Below are 12,714 nucleotides of genomic sequence, written 5' to 3' on the forward strand. Positions count from 1 at the left end.
AAGTGATATTGTGCCAATATGTGTATTGGTCATTTCAAAACTCTGAGCTGGAAATTCATCAGCCTTCCGTCACGTTTTTCGGTGGTATTTCTTTGTTATAGGCGGAAACCGATGCAGCAGGAAATTCATTGAAGTCTTCCGCCGGCGGTTTTGAAATGCCGCTGGGGAGTGGACCGCCGGCGTGAAACACTGGAAAAAGCGCTTCCGTCCAAGTTTGGTCACAGCGGTGACCCGTAGATGCGAGAAAAAAACGCCGAGGAGAAACCTGTCGGAGCAGCCTTTCGAACGGCGGTAGGTATGAAACCCGGCAAAAAAAGTTAAAGTTTATTTTTAAATTCTTTTGCAGCGATTCACTAGAAAAGGGATTTGTGAATGTTTTACGATTTTTTATTTTTTGGAAAAATATTGTGTGTGTTTTCCCCCCTCTCTGGGCCCAACTCGCAGTGGTAATCGGCCTCGGACTAAAGTTGACGAAGATCACGGTTTCCGCCGTGAATTCTCGTGCAACGCCAATTTTTCCCTCCGGGCAGATTTTTCCCTGTTTTTTCATGAATTTTCCATGGAGAATTCATAGCGGAGTCATAGCGGTTGTTTGGGCGGCAAACCGGTGGTGGCGGTTTATGATGAATTTCTAGCCCAATGTGTTTTTTAAAAAAAGACCCATTTACCAGTATCAGTTCAACATATTGTACAATCCAAAAAAACTGTCAGTTGAAAGTAGAAGCACAGAATTTTGCCCGCTTTGCCTGTGTTAGTTTTCGGAAAAAGCTAACCACTTGGTTCTATTCCCCTGCCCGTTTCCCTTATACCTTTCTAGATTTTTCTTTTTCAATTATACCCATTTCTCGTTTAAAAGCAATGATAGATTTTGTTTCGGCATTCCATATCCAAACAACCTCTACATAAAACAAAAAAATTTCCAACCATTCTTTGGATCGTGATCTTATATTTATGCACTCCAATTACTGAATCGCTGACGTGGAAACATTTTTCCCTATTAATTGTCAAAACCCTTACTAATCTTGAACAGCTCAATCAGATCCCCTCGGTACCTTCTCTGCTCTAATGAAAAGAACGCCAGTTTCTCCTTTTGACTAAAGCCTCTCGTCCCTGGTGTCATCTCAGTGAATCTCTTCTGCACCTTCTTTGTGGCTTTGTCATACTTGCTAAGTAGGGCACCCACAACTGGACCGAATTTTCTAACTGTGACCTAACCAATGAATTATACAGAATGAACATTACCTCATCTTTGTTTTTTATATCCAATATCCAAGTTTATAAAAAAACTATGATATCCTATGCTAAATCTATATCAAAGAAGATAAACATGTCAGACTTTTGGTTCTTGTTATTAAGCAGACAATATGATTGAACTCGCCATCCTATGTGGAGCATTTGCTGCAGAAAAACTTAATATAAGGAATGGTAAAAATATGAAATCAAGCTAAAGTTTGAAAGTTTCTTGAATCAGAATTAACAGTTTCACTGACTCCTCTTTGGAGAGGAAAGTTAAATCCAGCTCCAATTTTTTTTTTAAGTAATGTGGAAAAGAGCTAATGCTATCTCTACTCCCTGCTTCTATCAGTACCTCCAAACTAATGAAGTCTATATAAAAAAAAATCACAAACCAAGGTCGAAAGATATAATTAGTCTCTCATTTTTTGAGATAAATGATGTCTACTGACAAGAACGTAGGTAAAACCTGCACAAGTCTCATTTCAACAGAATGTATGTTTGTTTTTCAGAAACAATATATTTTCAAATTATGACAAAGCAGCTGATCTAAGCCACATTGTGCACTGCTTTACTTTACAAGACAGCATTGCATATTGGTATGATTGGAAAATGTTTCAGCTTCTGAGAATCATTTCAGTCAGCCTTAGCTCTTCAATCAAAAGAACTGGTATGTAATGCACTTTTTAAACCGAAAGCAAACACTGCGCATACCCGAGTGCACTTTGCTTACAAATACAGTAAGGATGAAGTGACACTCAGAATGAACACTACAGCAGCACCACATTATGGAGGAATATAATTACATTGAAGTGGTACACAAACAATCAGAACAAATGACTGCCATCATGCAGCAGCTACACTGAAGCCACATTATAAGCTGCTCTATTTGTTCCTCATGTTATTTTTCCCCCCATGCTACACACATCCCCAGTCATAAATTTGGTATTTGCATCAGATAATGTACCAATTTAAATTTGCCTATGGTCCACTAAACGCTGTGCCGCACTTCTTAATTTCAGTTCAGCCATAAAATAATAATCTGTGGAATAATATACCTTTAAGCGGGGCTGAAATTCTTTGGACTTACAAACTATATTGTGGCAAAAAGGTTTATAGAGAATTGTCATTAACTAGACCCATCTAGAATGTCATTATTTTAATTGGATACATTAAATTTTTTAAATACCTACGTTTAGTTTTAATATTCCTATTTTTAATTAACCTATTTTTAAAAAAAAAAGAGTGCAAATCTTTTCATTTCCTCCTCAAGAGTCTGTCTCCATCCCTGGTAGTTTTGCTTGTTCTCTTAATTAGTTGCAATTAAGAGAACAGGCAGACAGCACAAGAAAGGTCACGGATGAGAAAAGGTCATTTAGCCTATTTGAGCTTAATCTTTCTAGTATGCCAACTCTCCGATTATATCATCAAGCTGGACTTTAAACATTCCTAAAAGTTTTTTTTTTCTAAATTACATTGCCACCTAAATTATTCCAAGGTTTTATCATTCTTTATGAAGAGGCCTTCCTAATATCTCTGTTTTAAAATTTACTTTCTCTGGTTTTAGTCTCCGGACATATTAAAAGTAATAGCTCCATCCTGATAACTCTGATGTGATCACTAGAAGGAGGCATGAGATCTGTATGGCATCAACTCTCGCCTCCAATGTTCCCTCGCTTCCTCAGGGAGGACACCTGCCATGTTCTGCCCACCATACTCCACCCAAGCATCAGGAAGAAACCAAGCACTCAAAAGTAGAGAAAACTAAACCTACCAACCACTCTGTGGCAATGTATGTTGGTGCTCTCATACCATATACTGTGGTTAATCTGGTATTTTATTTATTCCTGCTGGGTAAACAAGTCAAGTTTTTTTTTCAGCTGCAGTGTGGTGGTTGTGAATTATCCGACTAAATAAATACATTTGAAATAAATACTGAAAAACTTTCTGCAACAGCAAATCAACATAGTTTGGGGTTACTTTTGGAGTTGGAAAATCAAAAGAAACAACATGAGAGATAACTTCCAATAGGATAGTTTTATGACAGGGGAAACATCAAGATGAACTGTTTCCCCAAAAAAATCAAATGAAAATTGCCATTTTCAAATAAATATATACTTTTTACTCATCAAGAAGGGAAATGTCACTGCTGAGACATAGAAAGCTATTTTTAGTTCCAAATTTCAGCATCAAGTATTGATGAGGGATAGCACAGATACATTTGAGAATAAAGCTCCCTCCAATATACCTTAATGATGAGCTGAGAAGGAAAAAGAAATTTTTAGTGCAGAATACTTCACCATTTGGAGTTTTAAGAATGAGTAAATTGGGAAATCTCTTTAATGGAGGCATCAGCTATGACTCAGTGGTAGCACTCTGATCTCTGAGTCAGAAGATTGTGGGTTCAAGCCCCACTCCAGAGACTTGAGCATATAATGTAAGTTGATAGTCAGTGCAGTTACTGAAGTAGTACTCCCGGTGTCCTGGTCAACATTTATCTCTCAACCAACATCACTCAAATCGATGATCTGGACATTTATCCCATTGCTGTTTGTGGGACATCGCTGTGCACAAATTAGCTGCCACATTTCCCTATATTACAACAATGACTACACTTCAAAAAGTACTTCATTGGCTGCAAAGCACTTTGGGACATCCTGATGTCGAGAAAGGTGCTATATAATTACAAGTTCCTTCTTTTCTTTGCATTCACACTACAAGTTTAGCACTACTGCAAAGCAATTGTGACTTTGCATCAATATGAAGCTTATTGAGTGTACATTGGGTGTCAAGATCGCAAATGATTCAGAAGCAAAACTGCTTCCCACCAATGCTACAACTGTAGTATGAATACACGGATAGTTATTAAATTTTCCTCATGGGGTACCACTACTTCAGATCTCCATTCACACTTAATACTACTCCAATCACTCATGTATAACAGCAACTTGCATTTATATAACGCCTTTAACATCGTAAAAGGTCACAAGACATTTCACAGAAGCATAATCAGACAAAAATTGAGACCGAGCCAAAGATGTTAGTCCAGGTGACCAAAAGCTCAGTCAAAGAGGTAGGTTTTAAAGAGTGGCTTAAAGAATGAGCCAGTAACCAAAGTGTATATTGGAGGAACTCCATTTATTTTTATGGAAGCTGGGAGCCTGGAAGCCAATCCAGGGGCATCTGTGCTGGGAAAATTAGAATTGCCTGGGTCTGTCTGTGTACTGAACTGGGATTTGCTGAAATGGAGGGTCTCCAGTGCAGCAATGGATAACTAAAATAAAATATATCCTACTGATATTAAATATCTGACTTACATTTTCCAATCACTTGGTATCAAATACTTCCTTCTTTATTAACCTCCAGAAAAGCACACACACCAAAGTATTTCTAACAATAGACCCATTGCAATGATGAAAGAGCCACCTATCATTTGAAACAATACGAGGACTAGGATCTCGGCTGAGGATACATAAACTTAATTAACACCTGACCATCTGTGAGGATAGATCAAACTTAGGACCCAAAGATGCAAGGAATCAAGAACTCAATTCTACTGCACACTTAACAGGAAGTGGGGAGTGCTTTCTCTGGCGACAACTGATAAACTATATAGTGACTTAAAATGTGACCAAGTGATCTGTTGACAAGGATTTGAGTCTTGAAAGAAAATGTCAAAAAGCAAGAAGTGGCAATACATGAGATGACAAAAGGTGACATAACTATGAACACAGGAAAATAAAATATCACCCTATTTCATTTGTGTTCCACTGAATGTTTTACAAACGTAGTGGTAACAAAACATGCCAATTTTACCATCTTTATGCTTGTTCACAAAAAAAAGACACATTTTAAATTGGCGACAGATTAAGAGATGCTATTTCCCTATCTAAATGTTAACGAAATGTGTTGTTCCTTTTGTAACTGCTTGTTGGAAAAGTCAACATAGGCAAAACAAATGGGCCAGTCTCTTCAGATAACCTCGGCTAAAAGGGAAGACTCTAAAGTTTATCAGTTCTGTGCAAGTACGCTGTAAACACGTCACAACAGGAGTTCGGAGAATATGCACTTGGCTCGATGCCTCCGAGCTTGAGCCCTGGGTCTGGCACTGAAAACAAAAACAGAACAGACCAAGCCAGCACCCTTGATAATCACCTATCACTACTGCTTTAAAGGCAAAGGCAACCATTCAGTGACATCCATCTCACTTCCGACCAGAACAAGAAGTAATTTGGTTAGAAATCATAATGTATCTTTAAATCACATAAAAGACCCATTGCAATGATGAAAGAGCAGATCAAGACTGTGCTGTATTTTAACATTTGTAGTTGAGAAGTCATTCTGTTATCAATTAAGGAAAAGCAATAATTACAGCAAATCTCCTTAATTTGATCTTTTAAAAAAAACTAAATATACTGCACCAAATTTGCAATCTTTTGGTTGATTCAGAAAATCATGTGAACTGTAAAAGTTGAATGGGACATTTTTCCATATTGGATTCAAAATCGACAGGAAATAACAGTGTATTACCCATTATACAGACTGAAACTTTATGTCACATTGTTATGCCCTCACAATTCCCCTCTCCCCACACAAACAAATGCTTGTTGAAGGCAAAGTAAATTTTCGTAGCTCTATGAAATACACGTCTGCTTCAAAAAACTATGACTGGAAGAAATAATCAAATCAAGGCATTTATAACCCATCTGCATTGAATTGATGAAACTTATCAACCAACCCATCAAAACAAGTGATTATGCTCACCAAGCTCTTGGTCAACCATCGCAACTCACCACCAATATGTAACACATCTTTGGGTCCGGACATTCAATAAGGCCATCCGGAATCCTCACTGGCTCCACAAACCCAGTTCTCTGTCTCTATTTCACGTAATTCCAAAATAATGCAGCCTTGTACTTTATAAAGAACCAATCAGCGTCGTTTTTGCAGAGAATCAGCGGTTCTAAGTTAACAGGCCCATTTCCCTCCGTCTGCTCTAAACCTACAGATGAGGCTGGCTTCTGGACGCGATAATTATTAACTGCAGATTATGAAAAAATCACTCACGCCTCTCCTTGGCTTCAGCTTACATAGGTTTAGGCGATAAAACATGTACAGCACAGATGCAAAAATGCGTATTCCTAAATAAACGTACTCCACATATTCATGTTAAAGCTATGGCGAAAACGATTGAATCTGGGTCACTGGAGAATTGTTCAGCAAAATTCATATAGGGCAACAATAAACAAATAATTGCAATGCGGTCAATAATATTTTACATTTTAGAATCTAACCTAATCATTCGACATTTAGAAGAGAGATTATGGAAACGACCTGTAGTTTGCTGTTTGATCTGTTTAAAAACAAATACATGGATAGCACATGCTTGGCATTCCTACAGCACATTAATATAACCCCAGTATTCGGAAAGGGATGATGACAGACACATGGGAAGAGGTTAACTGGGAATTTTCCCTTTGGGAGGAAGTAAACACCCTGTGCTTTAATCTGAATTCAGATCCAGCAAGTGAAGAAATGAGTAAATATCAATCAAGACAATAAAAATAACGTTCTAAATTTTAATAAAATTAAATCTTTGAAGACGAAGGGGGGGGGGGGGGAAGAGGCGGAGAGCCCAATTCAAAACGCCTTGTAGTTTATGGGATGTTGATGTCGTGGAAAGGAAGGAAGGAAGGGAGGGCCGGCTGGCTGGCAGTCCCTCTGCTGCATTCCCCTCGATGGAGTGTGCAAATGCCCGCATCCCTCGCCCGGGTCGCGGGGGCTCCGCAGCGCGCCGCCTACCTGTGCCGAATGCCTTCGCCACCAACCACGAAAGGCTGCAGGCGATCTTGGCTCTGGAGAAATCATAATGATCGAAAGCTTTGATGGCAGGGACAATGAAGGTCTTCTTCATTTCCCTGCCAGGCTCCGTCGCGTCGCCCATAATAAAAGCGGGTGGGTTTTCTCTCCTGCTGGTCAGCAATCCGGGTTTGCGGCAAGGAAAACCTTTCCCTGATCTATGGCATCCTTGCAGCGAGGAAAGTCTTCGCTCCTTCGACTGCCTTTTATAACCATCCAACAGCTTGTGAGGAGAGGGGGGGGGGGGGGGGGGGAGGACGAGGGGGACAATTGATTTTTTTTCTTCTTGTTGTTATAGAAGATCCTCCTTTTTTTTGCTAAAATGGGAAGAGTGCTGTAGCCGCCGGCTGCCTCCCATCACATTGCAGCAGGTACGAGTGAGTCTCCTCCCTTCCTCCCTTCGCCCAGCACTCAGTGACAGCAAGCCCCGGCTCGCCGCTGCCTGTCCTCGGCCGCTCCCATCCTCAGTTTGCTGTCAGTGGGCTGCTGCTGCCTCCGCCGCCGCACCGGGAACCACCGCCAGCGTCTCTCCGCTCCGCCAGGCTCCGCCCCGCGCAATGCGCGCTCCCGCCCACCCTATGTGTCAATAAAAAAGAATGTCCCTTTCAATGCGCGCTCTCGTCGGATGCGTTCCAATGCGCGCCGCCGCCGCCGCCAACTCCTCCCTCGCTGGCTCAATGCGCGTTCCACTCCAGGGTCACGCGCTCCAGCTGCAGCTTTTATCAACACCGTGCCATCTTTCACACACACATACTGCACAAGATCAAATGCAACTCTTCCTTCATTTCTGCGTTTGCTGAGCTCTTATTTGGGACAACCTTTCATCACATGCTTCCCGCACCCCCGAGCCATTCAAAATAATCGACAGACTCATCAACTGCAACACATTCCAGTTTTACTCATTTTGCATTAACTTACATTCGCTTGGTGCTTTTATTGAGCCACCACCAGCCCCAACTTTTTTTTTAATAAACTCTCACGACTGGAATAATTTCAGAAACCATCCATTCCTGATATTTGTTCTTATATATACATATATTATATGTCTTTTTTTTCTTCGAGAGCTCATATTACATTTGATTGTTTTTAATGATTTTGGATAGTTCACTTCAAGTAACGTTAAATTTGTTTGAAATCAGCCAAACAACAATACTGGGGACCGTGGATCACGTACAATAATACACAGCTGCCACAACGCACGCACATCTGCAGTACTGTATAGAATCATAGAGCCAACAGCACGGGTAGGTCATTAAACCACAATCTCCAACGTGCATCATCCACGTAAAGTACAACTACATTGGGGCATTTTCGCCACCCTGATGCAAATTTCTTGATTTTGATCTCATTTAAAACGATATATCCAAAGGTTGCAAATCCCACTTCAAACTATTAATGTAAGTATTTCAGTCATGTTTAGTCGATTCATCAGTTTACTCCAATGGTGAAGCACCGTAGCAGTAACTCCAGGGGAGCAAGAATGAGCAAAATAAACATTTAATTTTAATTCCATTTTAAACTGAAATCAAAACTATTGACCTGCTATGGTAATAGCGAGATATGGTATGAGCTAGATAGCTCATTCGAATTTGTTACTATACACAGGACAATCTATGAAGACCTGGGACGAACTCAGAAATGGCAAAGGTGTAAATTAATTCTTGAATTATATCCCACAAATCTTTGTAATATAGTTTGTTTATACCGTACACTAAAAGTTCATTAGTTAAAGTTAATTAGGTACAGGGCAAATAAAATTGGTTTAATGGTGCATTGTATTCAGCTGTGGTTTGTTCCCAGGACACCTGGAGACAGAATAATGATTACTCATTAAATTATTGCTGTTTGTTGTAGGTTTATGTTTATGGATTGAATATTTTCTTCAAACTATTTTTCAAATAAAAAGCAGTTTGCGTAATTAGCACGCAATCAAAAACATTTAAGAACAATTACATCTTCATGTAATATAATTATTTAATTTTTAATTTACCTCAGACAAAGAGTAATGACTCCAGTTCCCTGCCAAAAACCCAGAGTGAAGTCATGTTTCTTTGATGAGGAAATGTTTTTTTATTTTATTTATGTTGTTTATCCATTTTGATTAAAGAAGACAACAATAAAACCTAAACTTGCAATTCAAATTTATGTACATGATCAATTAAATTTTTCATCATTAAGATTAAAAATGGTTTGTTTCATTTTTAAAAGAACAATATTTTGAGTGTCTCGTTCTCTTCACCTGTTCCAGTGATGTCAGTTATGGGGAAAGTCCATATCCAACCTTATTATGGCTCTCTTTATTACAAGAGAGACCAAAACCTTGTAACAATTTAGAGTTGTTCCAAAGTCTAATATGACAAAAATGCTCATTTAGTTTGACATATTTCTTTAATTATTGTTCAACCATGCTTACAACTAGCAAAATGCACAAGGATACATCAAGGTTCAAAGTTCCCCCAAATAAAGATGTACTATTCGAAGACTTGTAAAAACAATTGTACCTGCAATGTGACAGTGAAGGACGGCTTATATTTGCAGTTCCATTCAGAGGACAGGGAATAGTGGTTTGCTTCCACACAGTTCCTCTCCTGATGGTCTGGCTGATGCTGGAATGTACTGTATGAAGAATCATGGGTCAGAACTTTCATCCTACTAACATGCTCCCACTGGGCATCAGGCCACTTCACCACATATATTGGTGGTAATTTTAACATTTGGCAATAATGTAAAACGAACAATATCGGACCAGCCGTCCATTATGCACCAAGTCTGATTTTCCTTTCTATTGAAGTCAATGGAAATTAAAATTGGGAGAGACATACAATGAGCATCTGACCTGACGCTTTACACTATCGGAAAAGATAAAATTCCCCCCATTGTGTGTAAATCCCCGTTCACCAGAACAAAGAAATCTATGTCCAACCTAGATAATGCTGGAGAAGAAAAAGGTGGGCCCTAAGGAAGGTTTGGAAAGAGAGGAGGGAATGGAGAGGTGAGGCTTTGGGGTGAGAACTGAAGAGAACTGAGGTTGTCATGTTTGTAACCTTCACATAATTGTAACCTTTATGTAACAACACTGCACACTGTATACACCTGAGAAATGCACACCTTGACCACAGGGGGTGAACTTGTGGGAGACACTCCTCACCTGGTCAGCCAGGTATATAAAGGGAGGTCCCACGCAGGGTCATCACTCCTTGGTCCTGTGCATAAAGGTACAGGTCACAGAGTGACCTTGTCTCCAGAATGTGCCTCGTGTTGATTTGCTATAGTGTGTAAGGACACAACATTTGGCGACGGGGTTGGGATGGTTGAAAAGGAAGCACTTGCATGTGTCTACAGGGTGAAAAAGTTGCACCAGTACCTTTTTGGCAGAAGGTTCGAGTTAGAAACGGGCCACAAGCCGTCAACATCCCTGTTGTCCGACAGCAAAGCTGTCAATGCCAATGCGTTAGCTCGCATACAGCGATGGGCTCTCACGCTGGCTGCGTATGACTACACCATATGGCACCGGCCAGGCACCGAAAATTGCGCTGATGCACTCAGCAGGCTTCCACTGGCCACCACTGAGGGGGCAGTGGAGCAAAGCGCGGAGATGGTCATGGCTGTCAATGCCTTTGACAGCGCAGGCTCCCCCATCACAGCCCACCAGATCAAAACCTGGACAAACAGAGATCCCCTCCGATCTCTGATTAAGAAATGTGTCCTGACTGGGGATTGGGCGCCCGCACACGGAGCATGCCCTGAAGAGGTCAGACCGTTTCACAGACGGATGGATGAACTCTTCATCCAAGCCGACTGCCTACTATGGGGCAGCCGGGTAGTCATGCCCCAGAGGGGTAGGGAAGCATTCATCAGGGAACTCCACAGCGAGCACCCAGGCATCGTGCTTATGAAGGCCATTGCCCGGTCACATGTATGGTGGTCGGGAATTGATGCAGACCTGGAACACTGTGTTCGCAGGTGCATGATGTATGCCCAGCTGGGCAATGCCCCCAGGGAGGCCCCACTCAGCCCGTGGCCCTGGCCCATCAAGCCATGGTCACGTATTCACGTAGACTACGCGGGCCCGTTCATGGGAAAAATGTTCCTCATTGTTGCTGATGCGTACTCTTAATGGATCGAATGCATTATATTGAATTCGTGCACGACATCCACCACAGTGGAGAGTCTGCGTGCGGTCTTTGCGACCCATGGCTTGCCGGACATCCTAGTTAGCGACAACGGCCCGTGTTTCACGAGCTATGAATTCCGGGAGTTCATGTCGGGTAATGGCATCAAACATGTCAGGACAGTGCCGTTCAAGCCAGCTTCCAATGGCCAGGCAGAACGTGCGGTCCAAATCATAAAGCAAGGCATGCTCCAGATTGAAGGACCCTCCCTTCAATACCGCCTATCGTGCCTCCTGCTGGCCTACAGGTCCCGACCGCACTCGCTCATGGGAGTCCCGCCAGCGGAACTACTCATGAAACGTACACTAAAAACTCGGCTGTCCCTCATTCATCCAGTCTTGTCAGACATTGTTGAGGGCAAGCGCCAGTCCCAAAATGAGTGCCACGACCGTAACTCAAAGGGGAGATGGATAGAAATCGATGACCCTGTATTTGTTCTTAATCACGCTGCGGGGCCCAAGTGGCTCGAGAGTACTATAATTGGTAAAGAGGGGAATAGGGTCATAGTGGTCAGACTCAACAATGGGCAGATATGCCGCAAGCATCTGGACCAAGTAAAAAAAAGGTTCAGCATGGACACTGAAGAACCTGAGGAAAATCATGAGATGCTGCCCACACCACTGCCAGTGAACGAGCAACAAGAACCATCAGCAACATGCACAGTCCCTGCGGTCAGCCCGGACGAGCCGGAATCACCACAGGTGACAAAGATGCATGCCAAGGCTCAACAACCAGAGCCCCAACTGCGGCGCTCCACGAGAGAGTGTGGACCACCTGAAAGACTCAATCTTTGATCCAAAGACGTTGGGGGGAGGTGATGTCATGTTTGTAACCTTCACATAACTGTAACCTTTATGTAACAACACTGTACACTGTATACACCTGAGAAATGCACACCTTGACCACAGGGGGTGAACTTGTGGGAGACACTCCTCACCTGGTCAGCCAGGTATATAAAGGGAGGTCCCACGCAGGGTCATCACTCCTTGGTCCTGTGAATAAAGGTACAGGTCACAGAGTGACCTTGTCTCCAGTATGTGCCTCGTGTTGATTTGCTGTAGTGAGTAAGGACACAATAGAGGTAACCGAAGGCAAGATTGCCAATGGCAGAGGAAAGGGAGGGAAAATGCATGAAGTCAGAGTTAAAAGACCAGAGAGTTCACAGGTCGAGGGGGGAAGGGAGGTTGTAGAGCGGGAGATGGCTATGGAGTTAGGGAGGGGAAAAGTGTGAAGTGATTTGCAGCTGATGGGAGAATTTTAAATTGGAGACATTGGCAGACAAGGTGCCAGTGTAGGTCAGTGAAGACAGGGCGATGAACGAACGGACATTGATGCAGGATAGATTAGAACAGCAGAGTTTTGGATGTGCTGGGGTTTATGGAAGTTGAAGAATGGGAGTCTGGCATGGAGAGCACTGAAGTGGTCAGCTCTGGAAGTGATGATGGCATGA

General features: G+C 42.0%; 1 protein-coding gene across 3 annotated transcripts in view; it reads right to left on the reverse strand.

The window, feature by feature from the left end:
* The window catches only part of camsap2a (calmodulin regulated spectrin-associated protein family, member 2a), a 257,613-nt gene extending 249,983 nt beyond the window's left edge, over positions 1-7,630 (reverse strand). For 2 of the 3 annotated variants that reach the window (XM_070887283.1, XM_070887286.1), the window contains exon 1: positions 7,036-7,630. In XM_070887283.1, coding sequence (XP_070743384.1) covers positions 7,036-7,177 — 142 coding nt within the window. In that variant the 5' untranslated portion in view covers positions 7,178-7,630. Of the gene's footprint in view, positions 1-5,997; positions 6,080-7,035 lie in introns of those variants that run through there. The other variant, XM_070887284.1, reaches the window with a different exon arrangement.
* Between the last annotated feature and the right edge of the window lie 5,084 nt (positions 7,631-12,714).

This window comes from Pristiophorus japonicus, chromosome 8, assembly GCF_044704955.1.
Source record: "Pristiophorus japonicus isolate sPriJap1 chromosome 8, sPriJap1.hap1, whole genome shotgun sequence".
Taxonomy (NCBI): domain Eukaryota; kingdom Metazoa; phylum Chordata; class Chondrichthyes; family Pristiophoridae; genus Pristiophorus; species Pristiophorus japonicus.